The 12,597-nt window shown below is 36.4% G+C and overlaps 1 protein-coding gene across 1 annotated transcript in view; it reads left to right on the top strand.

The window, feature by feature from the left end:
- CTTNBP2 (cortactin binding protein 2) overlaps nucleotides 1-12,597 on the top strand; it is a 77,767-nt gene that overhangs the window by 30,451 nt on the left and 34,719 nt on the right. The window contains 2 exon segments of the mRNA XM_042816120.1: nucleotides 2,903-3,127; nucleotides 8,089-9,751. Of these exon segments, the coding sequence (XP_042672054.1) occupies nucleotides 2,903-3,127; nucleotides 8,089-9,751 (1,888 nt within the window).

Genomic DNA, 12,597 nt, shown 5'->3' on the forward strand with positions numbered 1-12,597 from the left:
CTTTTTTCCTTTTCCTTTTTTCCTTTTCCTTTTTTCCTTTTCCTTTTCATGCTCTTATATTCGAGGCATCTATTTTTAACCTACTTTCTATTTTTACTTTTCTGTGGCATGACAAGTTCCAGAAATGCCCTGTAAGCATTGGGTTTCAGTTAACAGAGTACTAAGTCTCGTGTACAGTGAAAAGCTCTATCAGTGCCTGATAGCTGCTGACACGTGGTCAGTTTGGAGGAGACAATGGATTATGTGCAGCTCTGTCCAACCCTGCTGATGTGTTTGAGACAGAGGAGAGGAGAACACAAATAGTGATGTTAACATCGTCTTGGGTATGAAAAAGATAGCCATTGGTTATGGTACTTTTTTCATTAGATAGGTCTTGCTTTAGGACCAGCACTGCAGCATCCAAGACAGAACAGTAAAAACTGAGACACAGGCAAATGTTAATGGGTGTTGCACTGAAGTCTCATTAGATAAATGGGAGACTTCAGTCAAAATGGTGTCGTTCTCACCTTTCTGTTCTGTTCATTTGTATTTCTCTGAGCTATGCGTAGTAATATAACAGAGACTGCTTCAGGTCTGAAGTTCATCTGGCCAAGTATCCTATACTGGATGCCTCACAATTCTTTCATTAGATAAGTAAACTGTCATTGTTTATTTTCCTTCCTTGTTTATGACTTTAAAAATAGAGTGGGTTTTTATATCCCCTCCAGTCTTTTTTAAGCAATACATCCGTAGCATGGATGATCACTTCTAATGTGGAAACTTCCAAACTTTTGGTTGTCTTCCTTGTCCTTCTTTCTTACCTAATTCTGATACAACTCTTCTTATGTTGAGAATGGTAATTGCATGCACTATCCAAGATACAAACAAAGCCTTAATTATACAGTGGCAACACAAGAGTTACTCTCTTGTTCTTTAATTTTCTCTTTACTGATCTCTGGACTTCAGAATGAAGCTCTGATGGCTTTATTTTTTTAACCTGCAGCTGAGCTCCTACCTTGATATTACTTCCTTTACTTTGATGGCTCACTCTCTTTATATAAACTGAGAGGCTTTTATGCTGCTGATGTTTTATGTATGGATTGTGCCTTTGTCTCTATTTAAATTCTTAACCTTTTGCATTTGTCATCCTGTTTGTCTGCTTAGTGCTTTAGTCCATTAAGGGTTAGGGCTGGCTTTGTTTTTGTTTCCTCTCCTGCTTAAAGGTTGAATACCTAAGCTATGCAATTCCTGTAACTCCTTGTATAAAGCTAGGAGCTGCAAGCATAGTCTCTCCCCAATAAACATTGCATTTTATGTTAAAATATAAGATAAAAATTGAGGCTTTGAAATATTAGACTAATTAGAAGTTATTTGCAGAGCAAATATGAACATATTTTCTGGTTCTATTTATTCTATCAAGTTGGAAAGTAGACAAAGTTTTTCAATCATCAGAGTAATCAGGAACGCTTGGATCAGCTGCAGTTAAATTATCTTTTACTTTTAAATTATCTTCTAATTTCTTCCAAAATTTCAATGTTGTACACTATGTAAATGCGGAAGTTGAGAATTCATTAAGGTACCTTATTTGTAGCTTGTCGCTGGAGAGTTTTTCTCACATAGTTCTTACGTTCTTTGATTTCTCATGCCCTGAATGGGTGTCACCTTTTATGGCCTTCTTTTCATATGTTAAAGTTATAGCATCAGGCTATTGGAAGAGCTTCCTAACCCATTTTGATGGCCTCCTCTGCCCCTTCCTCCTCCTTTACCCCTCAGAATTTGCTTATTCTTCCTCAGGTTTTGCTTATTCCTCACTGAACTTGTTGAGTTTGAAATAAATCTCACATTAAAAAAACAAAAACAAAAAAAAAACTGTTATTTTTGAGATTCCTCTTCTAATGGTGTTTTTTGTTCTGATTTTTGAAATATGCTTTAAAGAACTGCTCTGATGATTCATTTGATTTTAAGTTAACAAGCCTTCACTTCCAAAGTTTGTACTCTAAGCTTTGGCTCGCTTCCTTCTGCTTTCTGTTACACGTGCAAGCATGAAAACATCACAGCAAAATCTTTAGATTTAGAATAATTCTGTTGTTTGGATTTCTTCTTTTGTTTTGTTTTATTTCATAAATTAGATGAGACTTAGGCCTGGTGTTTTGGAACAATATTTTCTATTAAAAAAATTATAAGTCAGTACTGATCTGTGGCCTTCTTATGTAGTGTGTATTAAATGTATCAAAATACCTTATCTGAAATTGATCTTGTTGGGCTAAAAAAACAAAAATCTGTCAAGCAAAATTACATCCAGTCTTTATTGTGTGATATTTTGATTTTCTAAAAGTAGCATGGTACCGTATTTGGAAATATAATTGTGCTGTTTAATAATAGTTTGTAGAAACACTTGATATTGAGCTTTTCTTGAGCAGAGATTTGGGAAGGGTCTTGGTGACATTTTTGCACTCTGCTTCTCTGAGATTGTTTCTTATGCAAATCTCTGTATGTATGAGGATACCATAAATTCCTCTTTAATTTTAAAAATATTTATTTTGTTATTGCAAAAAATGCTTCAGGTGTTTAGTGCTTGCCTTTAACTAACATTTTACTACACTGAAGTAGGAAGCTGTTTTGGAATCTTTGTTCTTCCCTTAACCTCTCAACATGTCAAGCTTCTGATACTTCTGAAATTGTTCCAAACTGAAATTTCTGTACTAAATTGAGAAGCAGAAGGTTTTACTTAGCAAATTTTATTGACTGTAATGAAATGTTTGCAGCACATCAGCCCAAGTCTATTAGAAATTGTAAATACCTAAAGAAAATATTTTAAAAACATTAATTTCCTGGTTGTTAAGGTCTGTTCTATGTGTAGTTGTATTCCAAAGAATGCATTTAGTTTTATTCCCTTATCTTGTGTTTTTTTTTCTTTTATTAGGCACGGCGCAAGGAAGTTTTTATCCAGGAACGATACGGAAGGTTTAATCTGAGTGACCCATTCCTGGCTCTTCAGAGAGATTTTGAGGCAGGGGCTGGTGAGAAAGAAAGGAAGCCAATCTGCATGAACCCGCTGTCCATTTTAGAAGCTGTTATGGCTCACTGCAGGAAAATGCAAGAGAGAATGTCAGCTCAGTTGGCTGCTTCTGAAAACAGACAAAAGAAGGTAGCCTATTACCAACCTTTTTTTCCTTTTCTCCTCCTGATTTGTTCTTTCATGTCACTTTTTAATTTGCGCCTCTGCCTGACTTCATTATCATCACGAGTCTTGAAAATTTATTGCTTAATTGTCATATAGTGAGGTGCTAGTTTTCTGCTGATATTTTATGTGTACACCTCATGTGTTCCATAAATCTAGCTCTAATCACGGAATAAATCAGATAGAACCAGTGGAATCATAGAAAAGAGCAATCCTGTATATGCACACTGGAGAGACCCTGACTTATCCTGGGCAACCCACTCTAGCTCTCACTTTCTGAGTGGGAAGTTGGAGCAGATGACCTCCAGAGGTCCAATCTCAACCAGTCTGTGATTCTGTGACAGCTCCTGCACAGTTTGGTTGGTTTCTTGTTTCAGTGCATAGCCAGAAGTCCCTCTGTGTGCATATGTTTTTCATCCATCTTTTTAGAAAGAGGCTCTTGGAGTATGGAAGTACGAATGCATATAAGATGACCTTGTGTATTAAAAATGTATCTCAAAGTCAGGATATTGATATTGCTATGTAAATTTTATTAGCAATGTCTAAATCTACAGGTACAAAAAAAGGAAGCTTTTGTCCCTTGTTTCCTAGAAGAAAACGCAATTTTTTTTTTCCTTAAACCATTATTTTAAATAGCTCAATCTTTATTTTGTAGTTTTTCTTACCTTCAAAAATACCTACACTTCTATTATGCATAATTCTAAAGTTTAGAATTTTTAAGCTAAACTTGAAAGCTATACTTGAAGAGAAAAAAAAAAAAAAAAAGTATTGCTTTTAAACTGTTAGAATGCCAACTTTTTTTATTCCTATAACAAATAGGAAATTTGAGTGAGAACAGGACTTGAGTTGGCTGGTATTAAACAAGCATGCGTGTGACTTACGTCTTCCTCTTTAAAATCCAAATAGAGATACTGCTTGAACAGGGCATCCTCTTAAGCTTTTTGGTTTGTAGCAACAGTTGTCATTTCTTTCAGTCATCTCCATTAACCCCTATGTAACCTATTCATTCAGTGTTTTACATTCCCTTGGTTCCTCATTTTCCTGTCCGCCATCTCTTAAAACCCTTTTTGGTAGAGGATAATAAAGGTATTTGGAGGTATATCTAGAATTGTTCAACAAAATATGGTGACCCTGTGTAAGAAAAAAAAAAAAAAATTAAGCCCAGACAAACGTGACCTAAATATACAGCCAGCTGTACTTTCTCTAAGAGTGGTTCTTCCTTCTCTGAGATATGTGATGCTTCTGTCTTTCTGTTTCAAATTGCCTCGCACTCACTCATACCAAGTGATGAGGTGTTTGTACAGCTGTGCTTATTTTCTATGGATATTACTGGAATCAAGCAGGCTCACAGTGAGCTCTTTTTTGTGGAGACTTACTGCCCATGCGTATAGTGACCCTAAAACATTCTTTGAATAAAATAATTATTTGATACTAAAAAGTCAGAACAATGTGCAAGGATGCACAAATGAAAATGAAGAGGTGAACAAATGACTATGAGACACAGGCTTCCCTTACACCAAATATTTAACCCTAGATGTCATCTGCTTTGTGTAAAATCTTGAGCCCCTTCCATCTTTTCCTATGCCTTTCCTGGAGCTACTGACAAAATTCATTTTGGGGTTTCCTAGAAACTCAAAACCAGATGATCAGAGTTGACAGGTTCTTGATCTGTCAAGTGTTGGCAGATAAGTTAGTACTGGGATGCATGCTCAAAGATGGACTTCTTGATTGGAAGAGGACTGTTGATGTGATTCAGTCTAACTTTGTGCTTAAAGCAGCTTATCCACCAGCAGTACACTTGGTCATCTGTGAACTTGTCTACCTGAGTCCTGAAAACTCTCAAGAAGGGCAGTATTACAGGCCTTCTGCACTACCATCATTTTGAAGAATGTCTTAAGGGGAAATCTTTCATGTTAGCTTTTAATGAGGTTCAGCCTGCCACTACCAAGAAGAATTTGGTTTTGACATTGTTTTAATAACCCTTCAAGAAGTAGTATGCTGCTACTAGTTCCCTTAGTCTGTCTTTTACTAGACTAAGCAAGATCTCTTGGCCTTTTCTGACAAAGCATGTCTCTCATGTTTAAAAGACCTTTGCTGTTAAGTTTTTCACTGGTTCCTGTCAATTTTCTCAGTGGACCTTCCATACTCCTTTTCAGAAACTTTTTGAGCACATTTCCAAGTGTTTGTATTACTGATAAAACTTAACGTATGCAAACAGTACACTTCACAAAAAAAAACGTTTCAGTTCATAAACTCATAATGAATCACAGCTAGTTCCAAATCTGTCATCTAAAGGAAAAAAGTACTGGGTAAATATTACCAGGTTTTGTTTGTTTGTTTTGGCTTGTAGCTTTTTATTATTATTATTCAGGATGATACAGCCAAAAGAATGGGGTGGAGGGAGATAAAGTAGAATGAGAAACTATTTCCTCTAATGCTGCTACTGCTGATTTGAAATCAAACACACAGGATCCATGTATTTATGTCAGGAATTCTTTATTTATATTCAGTGCTTTTAGAAAACCAGTCTCTCTTATTTTCATAAGACAGTGATGTCCATTGTAATTTATGGTTTATACATGGAATAATAGAAAATATTTATTCCAATTTTTCACCATAATCTCATTGCAATTTCAAGCTTTTAAAAATATATACATTTGCCATGTTTTTCTTACTAGCTTTAGCAAAAAAGAAATTGCCAGATATTTCACTGTCACTTAGTGGCTGTGGTTGTCCATGAGGACTAGTCTTGCAGAATTTGAAAAAGACGCTGAAATGTCTGTGAAAAACTGAAAGGAATCACTCCTAAGTAAGTCTCATTGTGATACCTTCTTAATTTAGTTTACACTGTGTTGATTAACCTGGGATGAAGCTGTAAATCTACAGTGGAGCTCTTGGAGCTCTTCTCCCACGAAACTTGATGTTTACAATGTAGATATAATTTCCCATAGTGATTTTCTCTTCACTTGCTGTTTTTTTTTTTTTTTTTTTTTGTTTTGGTTTGGTGTTTTTTTTTGTTATAATAGTGAAGTTTCTTCCTGAAATAATACTATTACTAAAATATTGTGCAGAAGTGTTGCCATTACCTGTTGATGCTGATTTGTCACCAAACAGGACAACATTTTTAGCTGTAAATGAATTTCAGACATATTCTCCACAATAGTGTGGAAAGCATTTCCAGAGCTAAGAAATTTCATCTTCTCTTGTAAAGGAGAGGGAACAGTGTGCTATAGCAACAGGCTTCTGACAAACTGTTAGATTGTAGAGCATAGGGATTTTGTTTGTTTTCTTTGCTTTGAAGAATGGGTGGGGATACTGCTGGTGGTTTGGGTTTTTTTTTTTTGTTTTTTTTTTTGTTTTTTTGTTTTTTTGGAAAGGGGGGGAAGGCTTTTTGTCTTATTTTCTTCCAGCAACCAAGAAAAATGTTATGCAGTGACAGAGAGTGAAGATATACCCTAACTATGACCAGTCCCCTACACCATCTTGTTTCTCACATTACTGTTTGCAGTGAAAATAGTACATGATACTGGCTTAAAATCTGAAATGAGTATCAATTTGACCAGAATACTAAAATCTGAATCTGTACTCTCAGTCTTTCTCCATCTATTGAAATGAAACTTTAATTCCAAGTAAGGTCTTAAATATATTTGCCACATCTTTCCTCAGTTGTTTTGTTTTTTTTTTTTTTAAAACATTGAAATATTACTGGACTGTAGAAGCATGAAACAGTTTCCTGTTGCAGTCAAAATTAGATTGTTACGAGCACTTGACTTCTTTTAGGTGTCTGAAAGTATTTTCCAGAGTAGTAACAATGGCCACTAGAAAATGCGTGCTAGCGGTACTAGTTCTGAATTGTTCTTCCTGAATGGATCTCTGTGCATGTATTAAGTAAAACTGATAAATCTGAGCTGATATAAAGAGTACAGGAGAAGGAATGCTCACTGTTTTTTCATTATCCGGATGAGCCATACGGGAAGCAACTGCATCAGTACGTGAAAGTAGGAATAGGAAGAACAAAACAACCAATTTTTCTTTTGTTGTAGTTTGTGTTTTCCTAGGCAATCTCTTATATACGTCAAACTAATCTGTGTCACCTTACTATTAGTTGCTATGTTATAAAAGGGCGCATTAATCTGTATTTTTCCAGTGCTTTTCAGTGACAGGGCCTTTGAATAAAAGCACAGTCAGTGGGTAAGATGAGTTAGAGGCGATGACTGTATGAGTGAGTGGAAAGTTTATTCTCATCTGTTACTTGCACATAACAAGTAGTCTTCTGATCCTAGTTTACAGTGTAGTTTACATACATCACAGATGTCAGTGAGACATACCACTGTTAGGAAGTACAGGAAGATATTTGTGTCTGTACTCAAACGTTTCTCTCAAAAATGAATGTATTGATGTAAATGTAAATAAATAAGATGGCCATTATGGGCATGAACTGCACATTTCAACACTAATCTTCAGTCTGAGGAAGACCTAGAACCTAAGCCTTTCATTTCTGTGCTCAAAGTTTTTGTTTGAAGCTTGCTTCTTGCTTGTGGCTAATTCCTTTGCAAAGAAGAGGAATCTTACAAAGTAAAACAGGTTTGATCAGGTGCCTAGTTTCAGTGCTTGCCTAATTTCTGGAGACCAGGCAGCTCCTCACTCGGAAATCTTGAGAATTTAATCAATTCATGGAGTCTCTATGTTATCAACAGGAAAAAAAATACAGATGACTTTACTTATCTCTGGAGAGCAATTCAGAGAGTATCTACATCTTTCTCTTGCTTTTAGACATTTTCATGAGAAACCATCAATCACTTTCCTGGGCAGACAGGTTCATTTCAGGTGTACTCTCAAAGGTTAAAATATTAATCTCAAGTTAATGGTAGGTTATATTGAAAGTCTTCCTCTTGTTAATGCATTTTTTTCTATGTGCTTTCTTACAGCTGGAAATGGAAAAATCTCAGTTACAGAATCTTGAGCTGGAGCACAAAAAGCTATCTGCTCGTCTTGAAGAAGAACGGGGCAAGAATAAGCACATAGTATTGATGCTAGTGAAAGAGTGTAAACAGTTATCTGGACGAATTGTAGAAGAAGCCCAAAAATTGGAAGAAGTGATGTCAAAATTTGAAGAGGAAAAGAAAAAGGCTAGTGAACTGGAGGAGTCTCTTGCAGCTGAGAAACAAAAGAGTACTCAAATGGAAGCTCAGATGGAAAAGCAGCTGTCTGAGTTTGACACAGAGAGAGAGCAGTTGCGTGCCAGACTTCATAGAGAAGAAGCACACACCAGTGACCTCAGAGAAGAGAGAGATAAAATGATAAAAATGATTGAGCAATTAAAGAAGGAGAATGAGAGTAAAGCTAATCTTTCTCTTAAAAATAAAGATAAAAATAAAGATAGGAGTTTTGTTTCTGTTTCTGTTGAAATAGAAGAGTCAGTTTCAAGAACTATTGCCTGCCAAACAGATCCTGTAGCAGTAGACAGTAGTGCTGAAAATACAAAGAAGTTGCCTTTGACTGTATCTGTGAAGCCTTCTGCAGTGAACCCCTTAGTGTCTGGCAATACAAAAATGAATGTGTGTGCTAATGCAGCATTTGTGAAGCCTGTCATTGATAGGCAGTCTTCACATAATGAACTTGTCCCTCCTGCAACTCCTGTTCTTACACAGAGTCCAAACAGAGTTGAGGAAAACGGACCAAGTACAGGCCTAGCACCTGATTTACCAAGTAGCACTTCCCCTCTTTCAAATAGCACTTCCCTTTCCACTCCTTCTGCACCAACTGTCGCAACTCAGAATTACTCGCTGACTTCATCTATGCACAGTTTGCATTCCCCATCTGCCAGCACTACCAGCCAGCCAGGCCTAAATCCACGAATCCAAGCAGCTAGGTTTAGATTTCAAGTAAATGCTAATGATCCAGACCAAAATGGAAACACAACCCAAAGCCCTCCCTCGAGGGACGTATCCCCTACTAGTCGTGACAACCTAGTTGCCAAGCAAGTAGCTCGAAATACCGTGACCCAAGTCCTTTCGAGATTTACAAGCCCTCAGAGCAGCGCTCCAGTGCGCCCTGGGGTGTCACATTCAGTGGATGCTGGCACCTACCCCCCAGTCGGTAGAATGAATTTAAAGACACCTAGCGTATCAAGAGTTGACAGAGGAAATCCTCCGCCTATTCCTCCTAAAAAACCAGGGCTTTCGCAAACTCCTTCACCGCCACACCCACAGCTAAAGGTTTTAATGGATAGTAGTCGATCCCCAAATACAAGTGCAAAAACTGATAGCAAAACTGTGACCTCACCTCTTTCAAGTTCACCACAAGGAATCAGGGTAATAAATGAGGAAATTATTTCTAAGTCCTCACCTCAGCTGCCACCAAAACCTGCTATAGATTTATCTGTGGCACCTGCAGGCTGTGCCATTCCAGCCGTAGCCACATCTCAGGTGGGTGCCTGGCCTTCCCACTTCCCTGGACTGAACCAACCTGCATGTTCAGAAAATTCCTTTGTCATTCCCACCACCATTGCCTGTAGCTCCTCCATAAACCCTGTTAGTGCTTCATCCTGTAGACCATGTGATTCAGACAGCCTCCTGGTAACAGCATCAGGTAAAGGGATTGATATGCTACAAACTATCTCCCTCTAAAGTAATGTTTTGTTTTTACTCTAAATCTCTCATTTGCTACATTTACTTTTTTTTTTTATATACCTTTCTTTGTTTATTTTCTAAGCACTGAAATTTACATTTATATTTTTTCCACTTTCCAGGGGTATGGGAGTTCTTCTGCATGATTAATTAGTTTGCTTCCTCAAGGAAGTCTCCAAATTGAACGTTTTGTTGTTTTGATTTTTTGTTTGTTTGTTTTTGCAAATAAGCTGTAGATTTTGAAATACTAAATAAGCTACCTTTCTAATGTTATTATTTTGAGCTATAAAATGCTTTCTTAGTCTGAAATAGTATTGCTGATGATGATCTTCGATGGAATATGTATTTCACTGCCTTTCAGTGCTTTGTGAGCCTTTCAGAAAATAGGGCATAGCTGGGACTGCTGTGTTCTTTTCCCGTAGTATTAAGTGGTTGCAACTTAAGGTATATTATTGCCTGGATAACAGTGCAGTTGCAAATATATCACTTCATACCTATAGAAGTATATATATGTACATATATTTCCATTTTTCTGTAGGCTTTTTGTAGGTGTTTATAGTAGTAGCCTTTATAAATACTTGTAGGTAGTATCTCCCAGATTCACTTCAACTGGTATCTGCAAGGATTTGATGTTGGAGAAAGTTAAAATCTAAATGTTACGTTAGCAGTCCAAGTTTGGGGTCAGTGCACGTATCTGCTATTCATTTTGCATTGTGGTGGTCTAATGGCAGCTTCAGCATATCTTAATGAACAGCTAAATGAGCAGAGACAGCCTTAATGTATGTTTGAGTTCATGTCCTTGATAGGGTCAGTACTGCTGAAAGATCAGGTAAAAGACCCTCTTTGCCCTCACTTCTGCAGTGAGAAGGCAGCTGCACGATTATGGAGCACTTCAGATGCAAAAAAAATCTTCGTTAACATTGAAGAATGTTTCAGCAGTCTGAAAAACTTCACGTGGTTATTTTCAGTTCAGTTATGGTCCTTTAGTCCCTTTAGTCCCCTAGTGACTTCGGTACCTTTATCTTACCTATAGGGAATGAACTTCTCCCCACAGTACAGTTGGTGTGCTTCCATTTGATAGAGGGACCACTTTTTATGGGTCGTCACCCTGGTGAGGCAGTTGAACTAACTCTGGTTCTTGGGGAAACTGTTTTGAAAGCAGCACGATTATATATACATGGATATATGTGATATATATATATATATATGATATATATACATGGATATATGGATGGATATACAATTATATCCAATTGTAGTGTTTTATGTGTTCAGATGGTCTTTTGTGATTTAGGTTTTAGTTACTATTCATTTGCAATCAAAAGGATAGAATCAGTTGTAACCATTTTGGCCATGGCAGGGGGTTGAAGCTCAATGGTCTTCAAGGTCCCTTCCCATCTAAGCTGTTCTATGAATTAACCTTGTAATCCTTGTTCTGAACATTTGACACTTCATGTTTTGTAAATTGCACTTCTTTTTGTGAAGCTTTGCAATTCCAAGTGGGAAATGTGCCCCATTATCAGAAGTACACAAAGAATGGTTGCTTACACTCCAGATGGTGGTCTATTCTTTTACTTTGTTGCTACAGAGCTGTGGTTTTAATGTCTCCTTTACCAGCCTACAAAATAAGGCAGAAAATAAACTGTACTAAATTTGTCTGTAATATTTAGGTACTCCTTTATCTTTAACTCAAACTTAGATTTGATTGAATTTATTTTCAATCCCAGATTATTTATTTCTGTTTGGTTTTTGTTTTTTCTTTAAAGGGAATTTAATCTATTTTGGCTGTGTTCTTGCAAACTGCACTAGAACTGTGTAGACTATGAGCAAGGTATATTATACAAATATGGAAAGATATTTCCCTCAAATTTTATGCCTAGGAAAAAATAGATTTTATAATTATATGTGGAAATAGAATTTGCCTTAGGAAAAAAAGAGGACTAAATTTAATTATACTATTTTAAGTAAGATAAAGTGGCCAGTTATGCCTGAGTTAATGTCACTCATTCACTCTTTTTTCAGTTTCTTTTTAGAGCATGTTCTTTCCGAAACTACTTTCTCATATCTGCATTTTCATGCCCTCTAGCCACAGATTCAATTACTTATATAAATTTTCTGATTGGTTTCAGTCTTTTATTTACTTTTTTTTCCCCCTCCCAGAAAGTGTTTGGAATTTCAATTTTGCTTTCATTTAAAGCAGAACATAGTGAAATCCAATTCATATTTTATTGTATAGGAAGTAATGAGCTTTAGTCATTATTAGTTAATATTTAAGAAAATGTGCAAAAGATTTAACAAATTAGAAAGCACTGAAGGTATCTTTGTTTTTAAATGTTTGTTTGTTGATAAATTTGTATTTCTTCTTACTATGGAGTCAGAAGAATTGATAATAGCATAGTTACTAAGGTATTCCTTTTATTAATTTGAAAACTGTCCTAGCTAGTCAGATTGCTTTAAGAACCGGTCAATAGCATGATTTTCAATAAAGAAGTGCCTTGGTTCTAGAGAGAGCAAGCATTAGGAGAAAATTGGAAATGTGAGCACAGATTGTTTCAGTTACACGTTCTCTTGAATTAATGCTATGATATTTGCCTTTAAATGTGAGGCAAATATGAATGTGTTGCCCTTTTCATTCCCAGTAAGGAAGGATGCCAACTTTTGTCATTAACGTTGACCAGACTGCACAGCAAGAAATTACAATGAACATTTATGGCCCTATTCGAAATCTGTGGCAGTGTTTTCATTAACTTCAGCAGCCTTTCAAGTGGTGCCAAAGTGCTTCTGCTCTGTTTGGATTCCTACTTTTCA

Source organism: Centrocercus urophasianus, unplaced genomic scaffold, assembly GCF_019232065.1.
Source record: "Centrocercus urophasianus isolate 14NV4802_14NV808 unplaced genomic scaffold, USGS_Curo_1.0 seq_15, whole genome shotgun sequence".
Lineage (NCBI taxonomy): Eukaryota > Metazoa > Chordata > Aves > Galliformes > Phasianidae > Centrocercus > Centrocercus urophasianus.